The sequence below is a fragment of the Acartia tonsa genome, chromosome 10 (assembly GCF_053477335.1).
Source record: "Acartia tonsa isolate MP-2025a chromosome 10, ASM5347733v1, whole genome shotgun sequence".
Classification (NCBI taxonomy): domain Eukaryota; kingdom Metazoa; phylum Arthropoda; class Copepoda; order Calanoida; family Acartiidae; genus Acartia; species Acartia tonsa.
This window is the reverse complement of record NC_137269.1, coordinates 31,991,353-32,019,326: the sequence shown is the minus strand read 5'-3', so window position 1 is coordinate 32,019,326 and position 27,974 is coordinate 31,991,353. Positions and strand designations below refer to the sequence as shown.

The 27,974-nt window shown below is 31.9% G+C and overlaps 1 protein-coding gene across 2 annotated transcripts; it reads right to left on the bottom strand.

The window, feature by feature from the left end:
* Nucleotides 1-14,065: 14,065 nt before the first annotated feature.
* On the bottom strand, nucleotides 14,066-27,630 carry LOC145329910 (uncharacterized). 2 transcript variants are annotated; one of them, XM_080174373.1, is made up of 11 exons: nucleotides 27,523-27,630; nucleotides 25,525-25,591; nucleotides 25,071-25,232; nucleotides 24,698-24,756; nucleotides 23,019-23,598; nucleotides 22,874-22,920; nucleotides 21,316-21,415; nucleotides 20,687-20,767; nucleotides 16,275-16,331; nucleotides 14,822-14,855; nucleotides 14,066-14,649 (listed from the first exon to the last, which is right to left on the bottom strand). In XM_080174373.1, the coding sequence occupies exons 2-11, from the start codon at nucleotides 25,588-25,590 to the stop codon at nucleotides 14,495-14,497; spliced, it is 1,341 nt and encodes a 446-aa protein (XP_080030499.1). In that variant the 5' UTR covers nucleotide 25,591; nucleotides 27,523-27,630; the 3' UTR covers nucleotides 14,066-14,494. The 2 variants fall into 2 exon arrangements, with proteins under 2 accessions (XP_080030499.1, XP_080030500.1); XM_080174374.1 differs by lacking the exon at nucleotides 14,822-14,855 and having other exon boundaries at nucleotides 14,066-14,647; nucleotides 27,523-27,624.
* Between the last annotated feature and the right edge of the window lie 344 nt (nucleotides 27,631-27,974).

The window sequence follows — 27,974 nt, the reverse complement described above, 5'->3', positions numbered from 1 at the left end:
AAGAATGTAAACATGGCCTTACACATTATCCTGTATTTAAGCATTTTTGCCAAAAATATACTTACAATTTTAATTAGACATATTCATTTATATTAAATTTATTTAGTTTTGATACTCTACAAGTGTTAATGTTTGTTTGTCCTATTGTTTCAGAGCTTCACTTTTATGGATGTTGTAATCCTTGTTAGAATATAAACTTGAGATAATTAAACAAGTTGAGTTTCTAATTAAACAAGGATAACAACATCCATAAAAGCATAGCTCAATAAATCAAACGGATACACACACATAAACACATGTAGAGTAATAGGACATTAAATGTCAAGTTCGGACAAAAATTAATTAATTAAAGGGTAATTATTATGGATATACCAATTTTTTAAGACTTGCTTGTAAATATGCTTCGCTTAGAACATTAAAAAAACGACGGGAGGGGACATTGTGCTGTTTTTAAATTAGTCTCCAATATAATAATGTTTTATTCAATTTTGGAGACTTCTATTGAATTTGATTGGTTGGTGCATTAAATTAAATGTCCGAATGTTTCAACTACTAATTGTGATCTACAGAAGGGGTAATTTTGTGTTTAATTATTGCATTTTTATAAAAAATTTTATTTCATTGTCTTATCCCTTTAGATCCCTGACAATAAAGTAGGAGTTACATTATAAATGGCAGGACAAAACAACCCATACAGATTATATTTTTTGGGGCGAAGCTACTTTAAAAATAAGATTTTAAATTACAGTAATCAATGATATGTATTAATACCCTTATAAATAAATGTTATCCTATGCAAATATGGACGATAGATTGACGTACATTCCAGATGATGATTAAACAAGGATGACAACATCCATTAAAGCGAAGCTCTAAAATGGTACGACAAACGAACATTAAAACAAGTAGAGTGTCATGATAATTTAATATAGGAATATGGGAATCATCATGAAAAGTTTGAAATTGATTGGACAATTCACACCTGTTTAAATTAACGAAAAGGGCTAACTAATTAAAGGACGTTTTATTTTGACATACTTTTCAAAAAGCGAATCTTTCCTATAATTAGTGTCGGTCCGTTCGTAACGGATAGCTTTTAGAATTTTCCTATCGATTTCAAACTTTGCATGGTGATTCCTGTAGTAGTTAGGTACGATTTAGAAAGCATAGCAACTCTATAATCATTACAAGAATGTCCGTACGTCCATTATAAACATATTGAATTTTTACTTTTTTACCAAAAAAATTTTATGTGATGTAATTATTGGATTGATCTGAATTTTGGTATATTGATTCCTTGGAACAGCAAAGTACATTATTATAAGCGAAGTAACTCTACAATCAAGTCATAAAAATGTAAGTATGTACATAGACATTATTATGTATCAAGCAGTTTTTCAACAAAATTTACTTACAATTTTGCTTCTATTCTTATACATTTATATTCTGATTATTCAGTTCTGACATCATACAAGTGATGATGTCCGTTTGTCCTACTGTTTCAGTGCTTCGCTTTTATGGATGTTGCCATCCCTGTTTTTAAAGTCTTGTTAGTAAATATGCTTCGCTTATAACATTACAAAAACAAAGTGGGGGGATATTGTGCTGTTTTTAAACAAGTCCCAAAAGTTTTACAAAAACAACCCAGGAAAACCATCCTTTTCTGTCCAAACACCCAGGGTATCAGGTTAAGTAACACCCATCAGACAACTAACTCTTTGATTACACGACCTTTGTCTCCGAAGTCCTAACAGTGCATGGTATGAGTTGCTCCTGTTTTGAGCCAAGGCATTCCCCCTACTTTTGATGTCTTTAGTTATGACGCAGTGTTAAACCTATAACCTCCCGACGACGAGCGGATGCGCTTTGTTTTGAGCAACGGTCGTGAGTTAAATTGAAAACTACTAGAAGAGAAAAACCTTTTCCTATTTACCGACGGAATGATCGACGATCAAATTATTGAGTAGCTTCACTCAAAGAGAGAGAGTGGGGGGGACTATGGGCTATTTATTACACTAGTCTAAAAACCAAAAGTTTTATAATAATGTTTTCTTATTCGTTGGCTTAACATCTTTGGGAACTTTTAATAACTTTTGGTAACTTTGTTAAGTTGAGTGTCCAAACGTTTCAACCACTAATTATAACCTACAAGAGGGTTATTTTTTGGGTATTTATATTAGGGATGTACATTAATTTATTGGCAATTTTCTTATTCCTTTAAATCCCTGAGCTTTCTTAGACAGGTGAGAATTATTTGATGAACTGAAATTAGTTTCCGAATGTGAACACATTTTCCGAGGTGTTTCCCAATCCTATCTCAATATTTGCTACTAGCTAAAAAACCTTCAAACTTCAAAAAAAAATCAAAATTTGAATGTATTAACGATTTATACATTATACATTCAAAGTTTTAATTCTTCAAATTTTGATTTTTTTTTTGGAAGTTTGAAGGTTTTTTAGCTAGTAGCAAATATTGAGATAGGATTGGGAAACACCTAGGAAAATGTGTTCACATTCGGAAACTAATTTCAGTTCACCAATTATTTTATTATGGTGTTTTATTCTTACAACAAAATAATTTTTTTTTTGAATTAAAAGAAACAAAGTATATAGTTCTATGAGAACTTGTGAGCAGTTATAGAAAAATTAAAAAATAGAAAGACAGCACAAAATGATTAGGTATATGCATTAAAATTCAGCAATAAGACTTATAACATATCGGTAAGAAATTACTAAATTTGTAAAACAATAATACATGAATATTTGCTGTAGTGTTTATTTGTCGCTGTGTATGAAATCCATATCAAGTTACTACTATTATTGGACATTTAGTGTGAATTCGAAACAGTCAAGTAAAACATTACTGGATATTATAGACTTAGAGTTGACTAGTTTAGCCAAAGTCTTTTATACTTTATATAAGAAACAAAACATTGAAAATAATAACATTTCATTTTGGTATTCCCTAAATTCATTGAAGGCCCTTCAATATTTTGACTAAAAGATTATAAGCAATCTTTTCTAAGCAAGATTATTGAGTATTTTAAGATAATTTTTTTTCTTTTTTACACAATTTTATTTATTATCATTTGCCAATAAAAAAAAATGGAAATTGTATAAACACCATGTAACATCATATGACTTCTGTTCACCAATGTCGATTAGGAAGGGTGTTTACATGGGGCGTAGAAGGGGATTGGAGACCACCTTTTTTAGAATTCAGGATTGGTTTAACTTCCAGAATACAACCAAATTGAATCTTGAAAATTTCATTGACATTGACATTGACAAGAAAGGTATTTTTTAAAGGTTTTACCGTTTTGACACTTAAAGGAGAGAGTATATTCGATGAAAAAAATATCCTAAATTGGAGAGAACACCGAAAAAAAAGTAAATTTTGCCAATTTTTTTTCTATTTAGCTTAGATCTGAACTTCCTGATATCATTTTAGAATTTTTTTTGTTAATAAGTGATCATATCAAATAGCCCCACTTTTATTTGATTTTGAATATTCCCCTGTCCCCACGCAGTCTATACGTTTTTTCTACATTTATGTCCATTCAGAAAATCTATTTCAGAAAACCTATAGTCAATCATAATATATATTCCTTTTCTCACAGAGTAGGTAACTTATGCTTCCAGTTTTCTTTTTGATCCACTTTTTGTTTTTTACGGTAAAGAACTTCATCTATTATTTAAATATTATGTGTAAACTCTATGTAAAAGATCTGAATTGTTATTTAATATCCTTATACTAAAGTAACAGGATGTCTGTTTGTTTGTTTGTACCGAAGGATCTCGCTAACCGCTGAACCGATCGGGTTCTCCTTAACAGAGTAGCTTTTCATAGGTCCCGGGATGGTTAATAACTATTTTCTTGGGGGGTGCGACACACCTAACCCCCCCCCCAAAAAAAAAAAAAAAATATTCCCAATCCCCCCAAAAAATTTTTTCACTTTTAAAATCTAAAATAAGAAATTGGGTTATCAAATTCGACTCTTTCCTCCTCAAGTGCCCCTAGAGGCATCTAGGGGCGTAGCCGCTATTTCTAGATATTGCATTTAACTCAAAGTGTAGTAAAAAAGGTTTGACATGTCTATCATTAAATATCTCTAAAATCATGGTACTAATTGGAATTTGTTTATAGGAAGATTCTTACTTGTTGTTACAGAGATTACTGATTTAGTAATTTATGCATATTAAAAAAAACGTCGCAAACAATAGTAAAACAATAGCCTAATTATAAGTGTAACAATAACATTTAATTTGGCATGTGGCGATGGGTTTCACCGCCGCTGCTAATCGCTAAATTTATAATTTGACTGAAATTTTCACATTAATTCCATATTAACATCAATATTTATCAAATTTATTTATTATTTATTAAAAACCTACATAGGACTGGTAAATATATTTCCTGAAATGAACAAACTAATTGGTTGAGCCAATAGCTAGGTCAGACAGACAGACATCATTTTACTTTGATGTTTAGATTAATGTTTATTTAATCTTGTATATATAATAACTTATTTTCTCGTATTCATTTGAATCCGGTGGATAGGAACCGGTTCTCATGAATACGAAAAAACTATGTCTAGCATCGTATTATATCCAGTTTTCTACGAATATAGAAATGTACAATCATAAGATTAAAACCAGTTTTTTTAGCCGGTGCCTTCGGCACCACGGGGCTAAAAAAACTAGTTTTGATTTTATAATCTATATCCGCGGAAAGCCGTTTATAATACGATACGAGAAATAACTATTATTGTCTAGATTTATTTATCTTATGTTTTAATTATCATACTCCATTTATTTGTAAATAAATACCGTAAGACTTTTATTAAAATAAGATAAAAATAAACAGGACTTGCAAATATTTATTCAGAGCTGGATCTTTAAATCATTTTAGTGGTGAGCCAGACCGGGGTGAGCCGAATTTCAGCTAATCACAGCGGGGCATTTAATAAAATGCTGTGCTCTCATTGGTGAAAAGTTGGCTCACCCCGATCTGGCTCACCACTAAATTGATTTAAAGATCCAGCTCATAATCGTTTTTTTTTTAATGGATGAAATAAAAATATTAACAGTAAAAATTGTCTGTAACACAAACATATTTACTTGATATTTTCCTGTCCTGTTTTTTTGAAGAATAATTGTCTTTGCAAATGCATGTTTTCAAGGCTCGGTAGCCGCAACTCCAGCCATGCAAAAGAAAAAATTAAGTGGACAGATGGCGGCTGCTACCATAACATGGCCGGACAGCTTGCGGCTGTGGAGCCCTGCATATTTCATCATCGTTACATTATGTATTTTATAGGATCTTGGACAAAGTAGCTTCGGACAAAGTAGCTTCAGGACAAAGTAGCTTCAGGACATTTACTTAAGAAAAGTAGCTTCTAATATTAATAAAGGTTATGGCCGCAGCGCTCGGCCCCCTGGCCTGCCTAGCCGCGGGCGCTCGGCTCCCAAGCCTATAACCTAACCTAACCTATGTTAGCCTCAGAACATTTATTTAAGAAAAATATCATCAACTGATAATACATAGGTGGTTTAGAATTTCGTGGATTTTGCATTGGTTGATAGATTTTTACAATTTTTAATATTGTTTTTATAAGTTTTAATAATGTTTTTACAATTTTTTGGTTAGGTTATAGGCTAGGGAGCCGAGCGCCCGCGGCTAGGCAGGCCAGGGGGCCGAGCGCTGCGGCCATGACCTTTATTAACAGTGGAGGCTACTTTTCTTAGGAAGCTACTTTGTCCGGAAGCTACTTTGTCCTGAAGCTACTTTGTCCGGAAGCTACTTTGTCCTGAAGCTACTTTGTCCGGAAGCTACTTTGTCCTGAAGCTACTTTGTCCGAAGCTACTTTGTCCGAAGCTACTTTGTCCAAGATCCATTTTATATCCTATTATTTAAATTAGCTAGGATATTTGTTTTATCTTGGTAGGTAATCACTGAACCGATCTTGCTCTCCAATTTAGGGAATATTCATATAGCTCCCGGGATGGTTTTATGCCATTTTTTTTTCAAATCAAGGGTTGAGATGATCAAGTATTTTACTTCCCTGTAACAATTGAGGGGTAAGAACGCAAGACTAGAGTCATGAACGATAGTTTTAGGCCATTCTTCCCTTAGATGTTTGGGGCGAAAACACTAGAATCATAATTATTTTTATTCAAAAGAAGGTGTCCTAACATTTGTGATTCTTTTTTAACCCATTCGTGACGAGCTCCCAAAGGTCAAAGTTTTGATTGACCGGGGTTCAACAAAATAAATTTTTTCAACAATTACTTTAAAAATGTAAGGGGTCAAATTAAAGATTTTACTATTTTTGTTCATAATGGCAATTTTTTTTCTTTTTAAAAGCGAAGCTTTTCTATAATTAGGGTCGGTCCGTCCGTCCGTAACGATAGCTTTCTTCGTTAATTTAGGCATGTTAGAATTGTCCTATCGATTTCAAATTTTGCATGGTGATTCCTATAGTAGTTAGGTACGATTTAGAAAGCGTAGTAACTCTATAATCATTACCAAAATTTCCGTACGTCCATTTTAAACATGTTGATTTTTTTACTTTTTTAACAACAAATTTTTATGTGATCTAATCATCCGATAGATCAGATTTTTGGTATATTGATTCCTGGGACAACAAAGTATAATGTTATAAGCGAAGCAACTCTATAATCAAGTCCTAAATATGTAAGTATCTCCATAAACATTATCCTGTATAAAGCAGTTTTTCAACAAATTTACTTACAATTTTGCTTCGACTCTTATACATTTATATTCTGATTATTTAGTTCTGACACTATATAAGTCTTCATGTCCGTTTGTCCTACCGTTTCAGTGCTTCGCTTTTATGGATGTTGTCATCCTTGTTTTGTTACATTTTAGTACCTTAAAATCGACTTAATTTTTTAAGACAAAAACTTAAATTACTTCAAAAATAAGAGGCCTACAAAAAAAAACCTATTGCATATATAAATTCTATGGGCCATTTTACATCTTCTACTTACTAAAAACACCGACTAGCTATTTTAAATAAAAATCAAAAAAGTTAGGACACCTTCTTTGAAAAATAAATTTTGCATCTGTAAAATCTGATTATAATTATATTATTGCTCTAAATATATCATTTAATCATGGATGGTTTAACTTTGTTCTTAAAAAAATAAAAACATATCAGAACAGACATTTAATTGAAAGGAGTTTGTCTGAAAGTTATTGCAGAACGCAGCATTAGATGTAAACAACAAATTGGATGAAAAATAATAGAGCAGGCTGTTGTTAAAATAGGGATGACGACATCCATAAGTTGCGAAGCAGATAAAAATATAGAAAGGATAAACAGACAGAGTTAATTATAGAGCAGATGGTCAGTTCTCATAACAATGGAAAAAAAGAACAAATATGCAAAACTCAAAGAAAATCACGAAGCCTTAATTAGTTATTTCTCGCATCAAATTATAAAAAGCTTTCCGCGGATATAAATGTACAATTATAAGATTAAAACCAGTTTTTTAGCCCCGAGATGCCGAATGCATGGGCTAAAAGAACTGGTTTTAATCTTATGATTGTACATTATATATCCGCGGAAAGCTGTTTATAAATTAATGTTAGACATAGTTTTTTCGTATTGATGAGAACCGGTTCTAATCCACCGACAAACAGACACAATGTAAAGAATAAATTCTTCGCTAAAAATATCAGCTGTCTATCATCAATAGAAGCCGAGTAAATCTCATTTTCCCATAGCCTCACGGACTTACTGACAGACAGTCAAATTGAATTGTAGAGTAGCTTTGCTACTAAAAATAATAAGTTTGTAATATAAAGAAAATATAGGATAATCAAAGGATAAATAAAGTGCTTAAAACTCACGAAACCTTTAAAACTAAAGCTTTTTTTTCTTTGTGGCTTATAGATGGACATACGGACACGCCCTAATTAAGCGAAGCCTCGGCATCTTTTTCGATTCCTTAATTAGACAGAAACAAAAACTTATGTGATTTTTTTTATTATAAAATTTACAACAAGGAAAACCAAATCTTTATGATTAAATCTCAAAGATATTTTAAATGACAAGGAAATGACAGTTCTAGTTTAGAAACAAGGAGGCACCACGCCAAAAAGGAGACTCAAAACTCGGGGCTTGGCCCTAAAATCTTCCCTCCTCATATGTATGAAAAAATGAAAATAAGAGAGATTTAAAATCTATGCCTAACCACAGTGGGGGTCCTAACCATGCAGGCTTCCTAACCTGAATTAATTAATAAACTAACAAAAAAATATACAACACCCCCCCTTATTTTTATTTATTTCAAAAATAAGAGCAGAGTATCAAGGTACTTGTGTTGTAGCGGCCTGTGGGGCTTACAAGATGTACCGAAGAATTTGCCGCTAAAATAAACAAATAATTTGTCTCGTTGACAAAATACCAGCGCATTATTGGTGGATGGCTTTCAGTAAGGAGACAAGTGATTGGTTCATTTTAGCGGCAATTTTTTGAAAAGTTAATTTCGTCCTTTTATAAAACCTCTATTGAAGTTTGATATTATAAAAACGGGAAGCAAACGTTATACGTCTGTGAATAATAATATAGTTAACGCACTGGACCAACCCTAATAGTATGGTAGCTTTGCTATTCAAGGCTGATACAATTTTTGGACAGATGCCATAAATTATTGATGACTGAGTTTTCTTATCAATCTTCTAATCAGTTTAAATTTGGACATTTGAATACAGAAGAGAGAGTTTCAGAGAGTTAAACAAAACATAAAAAAGGAGGAAAATATAAATGAAAAATTGGCCACTGAGCAACTGTCACAGGGTGAACAAAAAATTTTTTTACTTTTTATTATAACTAGAATACAAGAATTGGGTTATTAAATTGAACTTCCCCATCCTCAAGTTCCATAGAGACCTCTAGGGGCGTAGCCGCTAGTTTCATATACAATACATGATACAGGAATTAACATGCCAAGTTTTACATAAATTCTAAAACTTCTATAATAAAATCTATCCATTATTGACAGACGGATCACTAAAAAAGTCAGGGAAATCTGTGGTGGAATCTAGCTAATTATAGGTTTATCGCCTTACAGAAAATATGTAAATGCATTAATTTCTGAGGAAAGTTGTTAAATCCAAACTTTTCCATTTAAATGCTTTCTAGAAATGTTTAGATTTCAAAATAATATTCTGTTTCTTTGATATTACAGGTGCAGTGACTTTATGTTTGTCAATTCTCATATGTCTAAGTTGTTGAGCTTTGCTTTTATAAATGTTTTATATCATTTTTAAAAGTGAAGATTTTATATAATAAGTGTCTGTCCGTCGGTGTGTAACGGTTAGCTCTATATAACTGTTAATGTAAGAATTGTACTATCGACCTTTCACTTTACATGATGATTCTTTTAACAGTATGGTTTAGAAAGCGTAACAATTCTGATATCATCACCAGAAAATCCGTACGTCCTGAAAGTATCCTGTATTTACGTATTTTTTAAGTAAGTATCACATTTATATACAATATGAGGCATCGCAGAGAACTTTGATTTCCCTATCTTGGAGTTTGGAGATTGGTCTTTATGGAGATGTTGTTGGAAATCCAAATTTTGTTCAAGCTAGCAAAAGCCGTTCTAGCTTTAAATATCTGTCACAATGCTTCCAGCTTCATCAATTTTACTTTTAAGATACTAAAGGCAATTTACAACCTCAAGAATTTGGTCACCAATAGCTATTAGTTCTTGGGAATTTATTTTGAGTATTTTAGTTTTTGGAACATTTATTTCAAGTCCAACTTTGTTGGAAGTTTCAGCTATCATGGTAGTCCTTCTTTGCATTTGACGTATATTGCTTGTTAACAAAGCAATGTCATCAGCAAATTCCATTTGTAGTCGAGATAATGGTACCAGTTTGGACCCGGCTGGTTTTAAAAAGCATTGCTATTTTGTACAGGATGAAAAATTACTTTTGGACAAAACAGTATTTAAAAATAGCACAGCTACTCTATAATTAAGGTATGTCCGTCCGTATGTCTTGTTTTCGCAACAGAGAAATAATTAACTCATTAGGTTTCGAGTTTTATACTTATTTACAGTTTTATTATTTTATCTCCCAATACTGTTTCTCGTATTCATTCGCATCCGGTGGATAGGAACCGGTTCTCATCCATACGAAAAAACCTATGTCTAGCATCGTATTATATCCAGCTTTTTACGAATATAAAAATGTACAATCATAAGATTAAATCCAGTTTTTTTAGCCCGTGCCTACGGCACCTCGGGGCTAAAAAAAACTGGTTTTAATCTTATAATTCTACATTCTATACCCGCGGAAAGCCGTTTATAATACGATGAAAGAAATAACTATTCCCGAATATTATTTGCCACTTCCCCCAGGGAGGGTGGGGACATTGGGCAATTTATTTCATTAGTCCCCAAAGTTCTAAAAAACATTTTCTTAATTGTTAGCTCAACAACTTTGGAGACTTTTTATATTTAATATTGATTTGTTGGTTCATTAAGTTTAGTGTCAAAACGTTCTAATCACTAACTGTAATCTACGGAAAGGGGTAATTATGTGTTTCTTCATTGGAGTTATACATAAATTGCCATTGTATTTCTTATCCCTTTAGATCCCTGCACGTCCCTGCATATTTAGAGTAAGATAAAGTTAGTTTAGAAATACATTTAAAGTTTAAATTGTTTGTGACTGTTCACAGCCAAGTAAGTCAGTGATAGGTAAATGGAGATAAATATTATAAAATTCAAAAAAATTTAATGTTAATGATTAGTGAGGTAATAGGTTCGATGTCTTTTCGATTTTGCTAAAAGGATGTAGAATTGACACTTAGCTTATTTTATTTTTAAAAGCGAAGCTTTTCTATAATTAGGGTAGGTCCGTACGTCCGTCTGTCCGTCCGTCCGTCACAAACGGATAGCTTTTTTCGTTAATTCAGGCATGTTAGAATTGTCCTATCGATTTAAAACTTTGCATGGTGATTTCTTTAGTAGTTAGATACGATTTAGAAAGCGTAGCAACTCTATAATCATCACCAAAATGTCGTACGTCCATTTTAAACATATTGATTTTTTATTTTTTTAACAACAAATTTTTATGTGATCTAATCATGCGATTGATCTGATTTTTGGTATATTGATTCATAGGACAACAAAGTACAATCTAATAAGCGAAGCAACTCTATAATCAAGTCCCAAAAATGTAAGTATGTCCATAAACATTATCCTGAATCAAGCAGTTTTTCAACAAATCTACTTACAATTTTGCTTTCACTCTTATACATTTATATTATGATTATTCAGTTCTGACACTATACACGTGTTAATGTCCGTTTGTCCTACCGTTTCAGTGCTTCGCTTTTATGGATGTTGTCATCCTTGTTTTTATTAAATCTTGATTGGTTGGTTAAATTAGCCTAGAAGTCGACAGAAGAGGGGGTGATTTGGTTAATCATAATTGAGAATAAACATCAAATCATTGTTTATTATCTTGTCCCTTATGATCACTTGATATAGCAGTATATAGCTTTTGAAATCGAAAAGTCCCGGGACTACAAAATAGGGTTGGGCCGGATTTCCAGTCATTTTCAATATCCGGCCGGATACCGGATATTAAAACTATCCAGTTACATAATATCCGGCTGATTTTTGACGCCGGATATCCGGTTATCCGGCCGGATATCCGGTAAATTGCTTGTATCGAACGTTGGCCAGATATCCGGCCGGAACCGGATATCCGGCATATAAATCAGACGGACATCCGGTATCCGGCCAAAAAAGTATCCGGCCCTAACCTTACTAAAAACTGGTTTTAATCCTATAATTGTACATTCTGTATCCGCGGAAAGCCGTTTATAATACGATGCGAGAAATAACTATTTCAGTATGACCCAACACCGGTATATTACCCAAACGGATAATAATTTGATTTGAAGTCATACTGAGCTGGATCTTTAAATCATTTTAATGGTGAGCCAGATTGGGGTAAGCCAACTTTCCACCAATGAGAGCACAGCATTTTATGAAATGCCGCGCTGTGATTGGCTGAAATTCGGCTCACCCCGATCTGACTCACCACTAAAATGATTTAAAGATCCAGCTTTGGAAAATGAATACCTGGTTTCTATTTCATGCTTTATATTATACGTATGTAGGGAAAATTATGATGAATTATAGGAGATAATTAAGTTTTATCTTGCATTTACATATCCCTGGTTCCACTAAACTTGATGTTATGTCAACTTGAATATATAAATATTTATCAACAGAAGAAGGAAAACAAAAGGAAAAAATTTAGGAATCTAAGGGATAAGACAATGGACGGTAAATTAATGTACATCCCCAATGATGATACACAAAATAGCCCCTTGGAGGTTATCAAAATTAGTAGTTGAAATTTTTGACACTCAACTTAATGTAACAACCAATCAAAATTCACTATAGTTCCCAAAGTTGTTAAACCAACGAATAAGGAAACGTTATTATAAAACTTTGGGGACTTGTGTAATTTACAGCCGGCCCATTGTCCCTATTTCTCTGAAAATATTACCAGAATAAATCGATTTATAATTACTTGGATGTTGCACCAGATTTTCATGTATTCTAATAAAGTTATACTTTTAGTCTAAAATAATAATACCATCATTCACCCCCTTTACCTTAATCCAGCCCCTCCTAATGGATGAACGTATTAATCAATAAATGAGGTCCATATTAGCAACCTAAATTGGCGAAAAATTTTCCCCTGTTAATATATCCAAGTAAATATCGATTCCTGAATAACGAGATTATTAGATTACAGAAAATATTAATTTTAGTTCTGTGGCTTCTTTGTAATTCCTAATGTCCAATTATTTTATGCTTAGCAAGAAGGCCCCCAAATTTATGATAGATCATATTCATCCATCCACAAAGAATATATTTTTAACATTTTGTCTGTCGGTAGTTATATTAAAGACATTAAATTTTTATGGAGAATGAAATTTACATGGCGTATATTGAAGATAGAGTAAGTTTTTAAGTAGCAAAGCAACTCCATAATTGAAAATGCCCGTCTTACACGTTCTAGTGAAAACGTGACTTTCTTGGCTCCTATAATAAAAACAAGGATGACAACATCCATAAAAGCGAAGCATTGAAACGGAAGGCCAAACGGACTTTAACACTTGTATAGTGTCAGAACTGAATAATCAGAATATAAATGTTTAAGAGTCGAAGCAAAATTGTAAATAAACTTGTTGAAAAATTGCTTGATACAGGATAATGTTTATGGACTTTTTAGGACTTGATTATAGAGTTGCTTCGCTTATAATATTGTACTTTGTTTTCCCAGGAATCAGTATACCAAAAATTAGATCAATCAGATAATTAGATCACATAAAAATTTGTTGTTAAAAAAGCAAAAAAAATAACATGTTTAAAATGACGTACGGACATTCTGGTAATGATTATAGAGTTGCTACGCTTTTTAAATCGTACCTAACTACTACAGGAATCACCATGCAAAGTTTGAAATCGATAGGACAATTCTAACATGCCTAAATTAACGAAAAAAACTATCCGTTACAGACGGACGTACGGACGGACCGACCCTAATTATAGAAAAGCTTCGCTTTTAAAAACACCCAGGGCGGTCGGACTCCTTTTTGTCAGGTTTTTAGCTACTTTTACATTTTTTAAACAAAAATTATATAAGAAAATTTTTGTGATTTTTTCTCCAAGAAAACTTTTGTTAATTTTAATTCCGTAATCTCATCCATGATTTTTTTTGTGCTTTACCAGTTATGGATGTTGTCATTCTTGTTTTGTGATGGTTTCACTTGATAACGAGAGTCCCTTTTTTGTCCATTGACATTAATAGTGGTTAAATTTATTCTTTTCATGTGATTTACATGGCTTCTTTTAAAGAATGTCTAGACTTTTAGACTTTGACCAATGAGAATCTATAAGTTATTACTACGAGATAGCTTTTTGAAGAGAGTGGGGGGGGGGGGGGGCAATCACTTTTATCATCTTTTTGATAAAACTAGTAAATAAGAAACAATTATAAACTAATAACAATTCATTAACAATAAGCTGAACAATGTGACATTTAGATAACAACAACAAAAATAACAATAACAATAACAAATGTATAAAAAGAGGTCAAAAAATAATATAATATGAACAACATATGATGTGAGTGAGTGCAATCTTTTAATAATGTGAAATATTTTATAGAAAAAAAACTAGGCGCTTTTTTCTTATGATTGAGAGATTCAATTCATATCAAATTTGATTTTTATTCATCTCTTTTTGTAAGTTTTCACAAAAAGATGATGTTATAAGTCATGTTTAAAGTCTTTAATAGTGGAATAATTTGATAATTAAGCCATTATTAAGGAATTCAACATGGGTTTAGCAATTATTAGCTGCTGTTTCATTTTTAAAATAAAGTTTACAAATAATAGATAATTATAGTAAACCTAAAACTCTACTGCTTCTCGACAGTGGTCTTGTTCTTCACAATAGACTTGGCAATCATGAGGAGCCTCTGGGCGGCCACAGGGCGCAGTCTGAAGTAGGATTTCTCAGCCAGGTTCTTGGATTCGCTGCTCTTCATGTTCAGGCTTCCACGTACGTTAACCTGTTAAAAAACTATAATTATGTTTTGAATAAATTAAAATAAGGAAAGTTTTAAAAATATTTTTTTATTTATTAAGCATGCATATTTGAATGCAGTAAGAAGCAAGTTTTTAAAAAGCACTAAAAGCCTTGCAAGCATATTTTTAATCATGGTGAAAAGTTTAAGTACTTTCCTTGGGTTGAACATCTAGGCTACCTTCGACATCAACCTGGTAGAAAAGCTAAGTTTAGTCGTAGGCGCAAATGCCGCATATTTTTTTTTAAAAAGAGTTCAGCGCATTTTTAAAATTCATTCTTAAAGATTAAAAAAAAGATTGTGGACAAAAAATGAAACTGTCAACCTAATTTGCTATAATATATTATGTTTTGTATTGAAATACAATATTTTATAAGTAAGTTAAAGCCCTAAAAACGTAATTACAATTTGTGTGTCCACATTTTAAGAAAATAATTAAGGATGCCTAAAATTCTATTTTAAAAAATTTGTTTAAAAAAGCAAAGTTTTTTCTTGTATTATAGAAGATAAATAGATATAATTTTGTTATCATTTCACTGTAATGTTAATAAAAGTGTAAATTTTATGTTTTTATTTTTTTTGTAACCCCTCGGAACCCACTGATAGATTTGTAAAGATAACAATGGTTGTCCTTCAAGTTTAATTTACATGTTCAGGTTTTAAACTACCCCCCTTTTCGAAAGAAAAAAATCAGGTCACTCTTATTTTTTGTCAACTAGTATTTTAGCAAAACAGTAAGATTTAGCTATTTTAACAAAATTATGGCTTAAAATGAGGGAAATTGAATATTTTGTGCTCTTTTTGAGAATAAAATATTTCAAACATTGTGAAAACATCCTCGTAAAAAGAGTGAAAGTATTCCTACTGAACCAAAATGACCTTTTTTCCACTTAAAATGAAATGACCTCGTTTTCCAAATTTATCTCTGTCTCTATGCATTCAAATTTTATTAGGGTTTTAAAGCATTCTCCAGGTTTTAGATAATTTTTATGAAAAACAAATTAAAAAAAGAATACATGGTTTGCAATATTGGGTTTGCAGGATGATTCAAACTTTTAAAATTTGGTTCCCCTTGGTATTTAACATCAACAAAACAATTAGTCGTTCTCATTGTCTTGTTTGAAAAATCCACCAAGAAAATGTTTATAATGTTGAAAAAAATTCTATAACAATTTGACCATTTATGTTAGGCAATAAATTTTTCTTGCCTTGAATTCTGTTAAAAAAATAAGGTTGAAATATGAGGCTGACCTTAGAAGAAGAAAGTTTTTTTTTTTTAATTTTTCAAGGGGATCATAAAGATTAAATTTAGATTTACATGGGGTTGTAAATCACATTAGGGGGTAGATTAAAAATGAATATTTTTCTAAAAAAATATATAAAGGTTTAATATCCTTAAAGTTAGAAGGATGTAAAAAAAAGTTTAGGTTATTTTTAGTGAGGAATTCATTTTTTTCTTAGGTTATTTGGTTTTTGAAGGAGACATATACCAAACTGTACAGATCCAAATCAAAGCGCAACTTATATCATATCCAGTATAGATGTTCTAGAGAAACTAAGTAACAGACACACATCAAACTTCTTTAGAATTAATGTTATTTTAAAAGTTTACCTGTTCGGGTTTCTGAAAGTGAACAGACCTAACAGTGGTAGTTCCGTCAGATTTCACCTAAAATTCAAATTAATTTAATTTTTTTTTGTCTGCTATAAACATTTGCATTTCCTAGGATAAAGCTTTGCTTTGGGAAATTAATTCTTTCAAAAATTCTTTGCTCGTATTATGGAATTACATATCACTAAAATCCTTTTATGTTTGATTATTGTGCTTAACTGACCAACTAGGGTAACAAACTCTTATGCTGTTATTTTATCAACATAGGACTATAATGTTTTTATTATAATTACACAATAAGCTTAACACTCAAAGCTATAGCACCTATACAGAATTATACCATTATATTTGTAACTAGTTGCTTCCCCCCTACCATCTAGGAGAGGACGATAGGGGTCAGGAAAATAGCCTAGAACCATCTCAAGACAATTATGAAGCTTCCATGAACCATTTCGGACTAGGATTGTGTAAGATATTTTTCTTCAGACAAAAAATACCTTACTACTTTATACTATAGGATATAATTAATTCTAAAGCTATTTCAAACAAATTTTGTTTCTTTGTGATGTGAGATTTTAATGGTTTTACATTTGGGGACTTTTAGTGGCCAAATTTAAACTTTTACTTTTTTAAAAATACCATTAAACATTTGTTACCAAAAATGCTATTAAACTTTTTTAATGGTCTCTCTAGGAAAAATATGTTACTTTAAATTTATTGTTGAAAACCATTAAATGGGATAAGAAACATCTGGCGTTATCCTCTTAGAAATATTTTTTTGAAAGAAGTTGTATCAACTTTTTTTTTATAGCTAGCCGGTCCTTTTAGTAAGTAGTAGATGTAAAATTTTTCATAGAATTCAGATATGCAATCGGTTTTTTTGTAGACCTCTTATTTTTTAAGTAATTTAAGTTTAAAAAAAAAATCAAGTCGATTTTAAGGTACTAAAATGCAACAAAAAAAAGAAAGAAAATGGCCATTATGAACAAAAATAGTAAGATCTTTAATTTGACACCTTACTTTTTCAATTCTGTCAGGTAATTATTGAAAAAATCGATTTTTTTAAACCCACGAGAATAAAAACTTTGAACTCAATTTTATCATTTCACAAGTAAAAAAATATGGGTTCATATATACCTTTAGAATCAGAAAAATATTACAAATCCATTGTAAGCAAAATTGAAAAAAAAGTTTACAATATAGTATATAAACTACAATAAAAGGAATTATATGAAAATATCATATTATATTGTACAGGCAACGTCTTAACTTTTGAATTGGGTATAAAAATGGGAAGGGGGTATAGAGGGGGTAAAGAGGGGGTAAAAAAGGGAAGACGATAGTGTTGCCAGAACAAAAAATACAATTGGCCATTTTTATATTTTTTTATTTTTTTACTTTTTTTCAATTTTGCTTACAATGGATTCGTAATATTTTTCTGATTCTAAAGGTATATATGAACCCATGTTTTTTATGTCTGTTTGAGAAAATATTTAGGTCTAAAGTTTTTATTAAACCGAGGTTAAAAAAATAGATTTTTTCAATAATTACTCAACAGAATTTTAAAAGTAAGGTGTCAAATTAAAGATCTTACTATTTTTGTTCTTACTGGCCATTTTCTTCTTTTATTTTGTTGCGTTTTAGTACCTTAAAACCGACTTAATTATTTTTTTTAAAAACTTAAATTACTTAAAAAATAAGAGGTCTACAAAAAAACCGATTGCATATCTGAATTCTATGAAAAATTTTACATCTACTACTTACTAAAAGAACCGGCTAGCCATAAAAAAAAAGTTGTTACACCTTCTTTTTAAAATTTTGGTATTTCTAAGCGGATAATACCTGACTTCGTAGTAATATTTTAAGGAAAAGACAAGGGAGATAAATTAATGCACATCCCCAATTATAATAAACAAAATCAACTCTCTTGTATATTTCAAAAGAAAAGTTTATTCTAAGCAATAAAGAGATAGATAGAGAGATGGATAAATAGATAGATAGATAGAAAGAGAGAGAGAGGGGGGGGGGTTGGGGAGGAGAGAGAACGAATTGAATTGAGAGATAGAATGAGAAAAAAAGGCAAGTACTTGAAAGTGTCATTGGAAAGGACGAATAAAAAAAGGATTTTTTTTGTTGATAAAAAAAGGATTTTTTTTGTTGATAAAAAAAGGATTTTTTTGTTGATAAAAAAATAAAAATCTACGGAATCTTACCTTTTCCAAACAAAGGACATTTGATGAAAAAGTGAAAATTTTGTGAGAGATAAAAGGTATGTAGAATGTAGATGGATTGATATGAGGAAAGGATAAACAAGTATCTGAAGGTCAGAAAAAATGACAATGACCAGTAATTGTGTGTGTGTGTGTGTCTGGTGTGTGTAGAATCAGGAATTTAAAGGGGTAAGACAATGGCCGATAAATTGTTGTACATCCCCAATAATGATATACAAAATTACCCTTCTATTGATTACAATTAATGGTTGAAACAGCCAATCAAATTCAGTAAAAATCCCAAAATATATTAAGCAAACAAATAAGAAAACTATATAATAATTATTGGGGACTAGTGTAATAAACAGCCAAATGTTCCCCCCCTCCTCCCTCCCTGGTGTATAATAGTGACATGCTCAAGATTCTTATCTGATTATGGTTGACAACACACGGAAGTATTATCCAGTTAAACAAGGGTGCTCTTGTTATATTCACAGAGAGAGAGGGAACAGTGGGCTGTTTTTTACACTAGTACCCAAAGTTTTATAATAACATTTCTTATTCATTTGCTTAACAACTTTGGGGGCTTTAGTGGATTTTGATTTTTTGTTAATTAAGTTGAGTTTTCAAACGTTTTAACCACTAATTTAAATTTAATATTTTGTATCATTATTGGGGATGTACATCAATTTATCGGCTATTGTCTTATCCCTTTAGACCTCTCTGTAGATATATCAACATTAGACAAAAAAATGAAATTAACACAAAATAGTTGTTTTTGGTCTGACCATTAAGATCTTGCAAACAACGGAATAGATTAAGTTTTCAATTTGGGGATGTTTTTTTAATATACACCATCGGGTAGTTTTAAGCTTTTCTTTGGCAATTGTTTTAACTGCTATGCAGAGTCCCTAGATGATAGGGACGTAATGTGAAATAATAATTTAGTCAAAGTTTAATTAGAACATAGGTGGATTCTTTAAAAAAGTTTGCCTCACTAATCGTTTAGTGGGGCAAAATTGTTTTAGTGATAAATCCACCAAAATCACATTAAAAATCTACAAAAAAAATAAACAAAATCATAGAAGGGTTATGAACATAAGATTTTATTTAATTTTTGTAGATTTTTTATGTTATTTTGGAGGATTTTTTACGAAAACAATTTTGCCCCATTAAGCGATTAGTGGGGCAAATTTTTTTTAAAGAATCCACCTCATTTCTGTGTCGATAACATTTCAGCAATGGCAACTTACATCTAATAGCTTATATCGACCTAAAAATGAAATTGATTCCATGTCGTTGATAAAGGATTTTAAGTCGGCATTCTGAGAATAATAGGATTAATTGGAAACCTGATATTTTGGTTAAAATAACCAACTCGATTAAAATATGTATTTTAAAAAAGGGGGACAGAAAAAGGTTAAAAATATAGAAGTAATGTATATTTATGGTATAATATACGGTTGTCAGCGGATTTGAAAATATGGAAATAAATCTGATTCTTGAAAAATATTCTAAACTTTTAAAATGTTTATGATGACGAAGCCCAATCTGTCCCACTGCACTGTGAGGAAGACGATTCCTATATGACGTCATATAAATCTGTCCCACTTTTTAAAAAAGAAGGATTATTGATGGACCATATTATTTGTTTAAATAGAGAATCAATATATACTTTTTAGCTGTTGGCTATTTAAATCCAGGCCTAAGGGCCCGGTGCCCTGGGCATTTTTGACAGGCCCTGTGTGTTTACAAATTTACTAAATATCATCTTACAATTAGCAATTACAATACTACTATGTTGTGTTGTTTAATTATGATATGTTAATTTTTATTTTTACTATTAAAGCAATGTAAAAATGGCATATCATATTGTTGTAACAATTTAAATCATATGTCTATCTATAAAATTGTTGAGAATATTTTTGCTAATACTTTTTTTGGTCGCATTACTGGACACAATTAAAAAAATAAATCAACAAAATTCAATTAATCCGATAACTATCTTCTTAATTATATCAGTTTTTGGTCAGTTTAAAAACCATTAATCAGAAGTAATTGGGATGCTGATTAGTTTTTCATCCTAGTTTTAGGCTATTTAATTTTAATGTTGAGATGGTTTTAGGCCATGTACACTCACTTTCTCTTCGAATATGGAGGCCCTAGATACTAACAGCACAGCAGATTAAACTTGTTACTAACCTTGATGACCATCTTTCCCTTGAGCTTCTCGGTGACGGCTCTGGCGACCTTCACGTTCTTGGACTTGCCATGGCCGAGGGTCTAAAAAATTAAAATGATTAAGAAATCAATATTATAACACAAAAAAAGTCATTTGAAGGGCAAAAATTGGATGTGAAAAATTGGTTAAGTATTTGTTACAAAGCTTAATTGCTATCTAATCTAATTGTCCTTGTTTTAAATTTAAAAAGGACGACAACATCCATAAAAGTTAACAAACAAACTGGACAGACAAACAAACAATAACAAATATAGAGTAACAACGCATATAATGTTCAACATTATTCAAAAGTTTCAATTAAAATACTGTAGAAATCTTTTCCAAAATTACTTGAATACATGATGATAATTACATTTCATGACCTAATTATAAAATTGCTTTGCTTTTAACTTTATATGTCAAAGTAATACATACTCCAAAAACACAGTAAAAAGAATGGACATACGTCTATCTGGTATAGATTAAACGGTTGCTACGCTTCCTAAACTTTTAAATCGAAAGGACAGATCTAACATGCCTAAATTAAAGATAAGAGCTTTCCGTTACGGACGGACTGACTGAAAAGCTACGCTTTTAGAAAGATACTTACAGACTTGGAGACCTCTAGGCTGAGGGGACCAATGAAAAATTCAGAGTGGATGATCTCATGTCCTTCGGGGTTCTTGAAAACCTTGACGTCTCCGTGTCTCCTAGAAAAAAATAGAAATTTAGGAATTTTTAGAAATAAAACAATGGGTGTTAAATTTATGTACACTCCAAATTATGATAAATAAAATTACCACTTCTACAAATCAAAATCACTTGGGAAAAGGTTGGACAATAATATTTTGTACCAACCAATTAAGATTTAAATACCCAAAATTTGTTATTTAGTGCTTTTGCTGCGCTCCTTATGGCTATATATGCTATATACTTTTTGATTGATTATAATCAAATTAGAATGTTCTTTTATTTATAAAGCTTTCAAGGATTATTTTGCAAATAAAAATTGCTTGTTTTGTATTAGCATTTAAATTATGTGTATGTATGTGCTTGTGTATTTATTTATGTTTTTGGCTGTGTATATGTGTGTGTGGGTGTGTGTGTGTATGTGTAAGGACTGCAAATGAGTTTTAGTTGGATATGCATATAAATAGTTTCTTCTTACTTAAAACAAGTACAATTATGTCCAGAGGTTGAGAAATAATGACCATGAACAGAAAACATTAAAAGTATTAAGGTTATTTGTTTCTTTGTTGAATATACTGAGTTCTCCCTTTCAGAGAAACTTTTTTTATAGGTTCTATGCAGGTTTTTAGCTATTTTATCCCTCACTAACATTCAAGTTGCCCCTGGAGGCTAGGGGTGCAAACAATAGTATTGAAATAATGTAATTTGAAAATAATTAAGATGTTAATCCTAGAAAAGTAACAATCTTTTTTACCCCCCCCCCAAGGGGCGTCCAAGCTTTTTTATTTGGGGGGGGGGGAGGGGTAAAATTTTGAAAATAAAAATTTTGGCGGCACCCCCAAGCTTATTTTGGGGGGGTAATCTTTATTTCATAGAGGCATTTTTTTTATTTGGGGGGGGGGGTAAAAATTGAAAATCCTAAATTTTGGGGATGCCTACGGCACCCCCAAATTCATTTGGGGGGGGGGGGGTAATCACCCCATTACCCTCCCCCCCCTTGGACGTCTATGACCCCCCCCCCACACTTCTCTCTCTCTCTCTCTCTCTCTCTCTCTCACGATGTATATCTTCCAATAGCTTAGATTAATTTTATAGGTTTCCCATACATCCAGATAAAACAAATATAGTTTTGTTTCATTATATGTAAACAAGGACGATTACGTCCAATGGTAGTCAGAATTTATATTAAATAGGGAGCAAAATAGAGTAGAAAAATATAATAAATCTGTATTTACATAAGCGTTACAGACATACTGACTGAGTTTTATAGTAGTTTTTTTTATAAAAAAAAATAAATAGGGGTTTTAAAAATTACAAACATTTTTTCTTCTTAAAATGTAATCCAATTTGATTTTTTTGATGAAAGGAGAATAAAAGATTTTTAAAAAGAAGCCTTTCAGTCTAAAAAAACAGCTTATCAGCTGAGCTGAGTTAAAAGGCATCCCATAAGTAGCGGAGCGACCTAAAAACTAACTTACTTGAGTGAGGCGATTCCAGAGAGGCTTCCCATCTCCTTGTGCTTGTTCTAAACAGAAATTAAATGATATTCAGATTTAAAAAGAAATATAATACATAAATCTTAAAATCAATTTGACAAATATTTATTTTAAATTAAGCTGTTACCTCGTGATTCTTCTTGTTCTTGTTGGCGTCCCTCTTGGTGTGGTGGTGCTTCTTGTTCTCGGTCTTCTTGGAGTGGTGTTTGTTCTTGTTCTTATTATGGTGCTTCTTGTGATGCTTGTTGTCTTCCTTCTTGTGCTCCTTGTTGTCCTCCTTTTTGTGCTCCTTCTTTCCACCCTTCTTGTGCTCCTTCTTACCACCCTTCTTGCCATCCTTCTTCTTCTCACCCTTTTTACCATCACCCTTCTTCATATTCTTCTCGTCCTTGTTTTTCTTCATGTGTTTATTCTTCTTTTTCATGTTCTTCTTGTCCTTCTTGGCATGGGTGGCGGCCTTGTGCTTGGGGTTCATCTTCATCTTCCTGGCCTCCTCGGTCAGGTCAGACTCGGCGGCCTCGGCCTCGGCCACACTGTCAGCCTCAACGGGTTCCTCTTCGGTGGCATCTCTCTTCTCTACGCTGTGGGACCTCTTGGCGTCTTTCCTGGCCTTCTTCTTGGCCCTCATGGCATCGGTTTTGGCCTTGGCCTTCTCCAGGTCCAGGACCATGGGGTCCAGTCCATTAGACTTCAGTTTCTGGTTCATTCTAGATAAATAAAATAAAAAATTTCATGTAATAAAATGATATGCTACTCTATAGAATGATTGTAGTGTTACATATACTTTAGAAAGGATTCGCTACAAGAAGATAATGAATGTCGTTCTTGTTTTCGTGCGAATCTTTTAAATTTGTGAGAGCACATGTACAACTTGTATGCAACAATCATGCATTCATTATCTTTTCAACAAAAGGAAGTAAAAAACTTCTTTTGAATTTGAAGAAAAAAAGCAGAAAATTATGGGGGTGAAAATTGCAAGAAATTTGCTCATATTTTTCGTCCTTCATGCAACAGTGTTCATATGAAATTGCAAAACAAAATACTAAAATATAAGAAAAATTCAAAAATGCATCCTTATAGCAAAACAAATCGTTTCACTTTTTACTTTATTTTTCTTACTTTTTAAGTATTTCACAGATTAATATAATTTTGCAAAAATAAAAGTTCTTTTGATTTGAAATATGGAAAAAATAATCATTTCTAGGAATGAAATTTTCTAGTATGAGTCAGTTAAAGGTCTTAACCCTTGGAAAATTCGCATTTTAATTTTACCATTTGCACTTGGAAAATTGGAAAACCCTGAGATTCACTGCGTATAATTTTAAAATTTACTCATGTACATTTTCTTTGTCTAAAACTATTTTACTAGCAAGTGCCATAACGCACAAATATGAAATAAAACGTAAATAATGAAAATAAGAAATAAGAAAGATTCGATTTTATGCAAAAAAACAACTTCTCCATCTATAAAAAGCACAAAAAATTGTGCAAACAAAAAACAGCAATACAGACAGACAGACAGACGGACGGAGTGAGAAAAGCAAATGAAATAATAGTTATTTCTCGTATCGTATTATAAACGGCTTTCCGCGGAAATAGAATGTACAATTATAAGATTAAAACAAGTTTTTTTAGCCCCGTGGTGCCGAAGGCATCGGCTAAAAAAACTAGTTTTAATCTTATGATCGTACATTTCTATATTCGTAGAAAGCTGGATGTAATACGATGCTAGACATAGTTTTTTCGTATGGATGAGAACCGGTTCCTATCCACCGGATTCGAATGAATACGAGAAAAATAACTTACCCCTGGTAAATTCCATCGACTATTTGGTTGTATTTCTTCTCGGTATTTTTGTCGGTAACCTGAATATTTTGATTTTAAATTAATTTTAAAGTAGCTGCATTACAAAAAAATAGAACAATGATTATTTGTTTTGAAATCTTTAATTATTGAGTATATACTCTTTAATCTGTTTTGTATGTCCATTTTAAGATTTTTTAGTGCTGCTTTACTTGTGAATTATGTCATGCTTGTTAAAAATTTGTTAAAAATATTGGACCATGGAAAGAAAACGAAGTAGTGTGTTTCGTCGTATTTTCATATTAGCTTTTCCTATTTCTAGCCACCGCTACTTTGTTTTTCTTCCATGAACCAAAAGATTAAAACTGGAACTTACCGGGGTGAGGTGAGGTGAGTCATCATCCTTTTTGACAGCCTCGTCAGCGTTCTCATCCTCGTTGGAGATAGCCCTGTCCTGCCTGTCCGTGAACAGGTCGTGCATCACCTTCACAAGGTCGAACCCACTGTGCTCCTCCTCAAAGCGGGGGGCGGGGGCAGGCTGAATAAAAAAAAATTATATCAAAATTCACCAAAATATTATTAAAAACAAAATTGCAGTTTAAATGTCTTTCTGTCATTCGTTGGCTAAATTTGTGAAAGATTAAGGTTATATTCTAATTGGATTGTTTAAAATAATAATGTCCTAACTCCCCACTAATCAAATTTTCAACTACATTAGGAATCATTTTGTTTATCATAGTCGGAAAGATTAAATGATTAAACATAAAAAAAAACAAGAACAATCCTAGCTATTATAGGTGAGCGAAGCTGAAATATAAAAGTGTACAAACCTGAACAAATGTGTTACCCAAGGCCAGTGGCACAAGGCAAAGGCTGAATAATAATACACCTCTCATTCTGAAATAAATGCAATTTTCAATCTGTCAAGTTGCTGTTGCAACTAAGCTTAGATTTTAAAAATGACCATGAGACCACCATAAAAAGGAATAATGTAAAGTTATCAAAGGATAACAGTCATGATGTTGTGTGGTATTTAAGTTTTTGGTTTAGCTATTTCAATGTATGATTATTCATTTAAATAACTATAAGATAGTAAAAAAGTTCGAATTAAAAAAAGAGTTTTAGATAATTCAATAAAAAAAGGTATAAACATATTAAAATAAGCAGAATAAAAATATAATACAAAATGAAAATAAAAAAAGTAGCCTGGGTTTCTTATTGTAAGGTAGTTGAGACTGTATTAGAATTATATCCTTATAATAAAGTAACAGGATATGTGTGTGTCTGTCTGTTTGTTTGTACCAAAGAATCTCGTTAATCGCTGAACCGATCGGGTTCTCCTTAAAAGGGTAGCTTCTCATAGGTTCCGGAAAGATTTATAACTATTTTGGGGGAGGTTACAACCACCCTCCCAAGAAAAATCACAAAAAATCGAGAAAAATTTTTTTACGTAGAGACTTTAACGCAACATCGAAAAAAATAATCACAGTTTTATAGCCGCTAGTTGTGATATAAAATGAAACTCATAAATATACAAAACGGTACAAATCTGTTTATTTAATATCCGTTTATAAATGTCCTTTTACCAATTCCCTATTTCCCTGGTGCTGATTAGCAAGTTGTTATCTAGTTAGTAAGTAAATACAAACAAAAAAGTTAGCCATCAACTTTTTAATCAATATCATTACTCTATATCAATCAGATACTATATACCAGAGAAAGAGAGAGGGTACAATGGATTGTTTATTATACTAGACCTTAAAGTTTTATGATAACGTTTTCTTATTCTTTGGCTTAACACCTCTGGAGACTTTAAGGAAATTTTATTGGTTGGTTTATTAAGTGGTTAACAACCACTAATTCTAATTTACAGAGGGGGTAAATTTGTGTCTCATCATTGGGGATGTAAATCAATGTATCGGCCATTGTCTTATCACTTTAGATCCCTGAAGATACTACACTGTATAAAAGGACCACAAACGTTTAAAAAGATTATTTTTAAAAGCGAAGCTTTTCTATAATTAGGGTAGGTCCGTCCGTCCGTTCGTCCGTAACGGATAGCTCTTTTCACTAATTTAGGCATGTTAGAATTGTCCTATTGATTTCAAACTTTGCATGGTGATTCCTGTAGTAGTTAGGTACGATTTAGATAGCGTAGCAACTCTATAATCATTACCAGAATGTCTGTACGTTCATTTTAAACATGTTGATTTTTTTTACTTTTTTAACAACAAATTTTTATGTGATCTAATAATCCGATTAATCTGATTTTTGGTATACTGATTCCTGGGACAACAAAGTACAATATTATAAGCAAAGCAACTCTATAATCAAGTTCTAAAAATGTAAGTATGTCCATAAACATTATTCTGTATCAAGCAGTTTTTCAACAAATTTACTTACAATATTGCTTCGACATTTATACATATATATTCTGATTATTCAGTTCTGACACTATACAAGTGTTAGTGTCCGTTTGTCCTACCGTTTCATTGCTTCGCTTTTATGGATGTTGTCATCCTTGTTTTTATTGTAAACAATACTTGTGATTATTACAAGGCGTGTGCAGGAATAATTTCTCTCTTATTAACTTAAACCTATATATGATTCAAAGTTTTTCAAATATATAAAGTATTTGCATAATCCTACAAGACTAAGATTTTTTACAAGTATACTAATTATTGATGCTAAATCTAAAATCTAAGAGGCCTGTGTACTAAGTTGTAGGAAGCAGCAGAAAAATAGCCTTAAACCATCCCAGAACTTATGTAAATCAGAAAGAACTCACCTTACTACTTTTTACAATAGGATATAAAAATGAAGTTTACCTGTTAATTATTTGTATTGCTCCTGGTATTGACTAGTGAATGACCTAGGAGCCACTGAAGATTTACAAAAACCATTACCTCCGACGTAACCTTTTTTACGAGCACTCGCGCGGAAAAAGCGTCGGCCCTGTGCCCGCCAAAGCGCCGGTTATCAAGACTTGGCCTTGCGCTAGTTACAAGGCGCGTTATATGCCCCAATCTTATCTGCGACTAATGAAAACGAAAGTGGTTTGGGACATGAAAAGATCGGGAATCCTTATCAGGGCGAAAGCTGAAGAAAAAAGGAAAAAAAAGCGAAAGTTATAAAAATTTAGTTAAAATAATTAAAAGTGTATTTAGGAGAGAAAGAAAGAGAGAGAGAAATAGAGAGAGAGAGAGAGAGAGAGAGAGAGAGAGAGATAGATAGAGAGAGATAGAGAGAGAGAGAGAGAGAGAGAGAGAGAGAGAGAGAG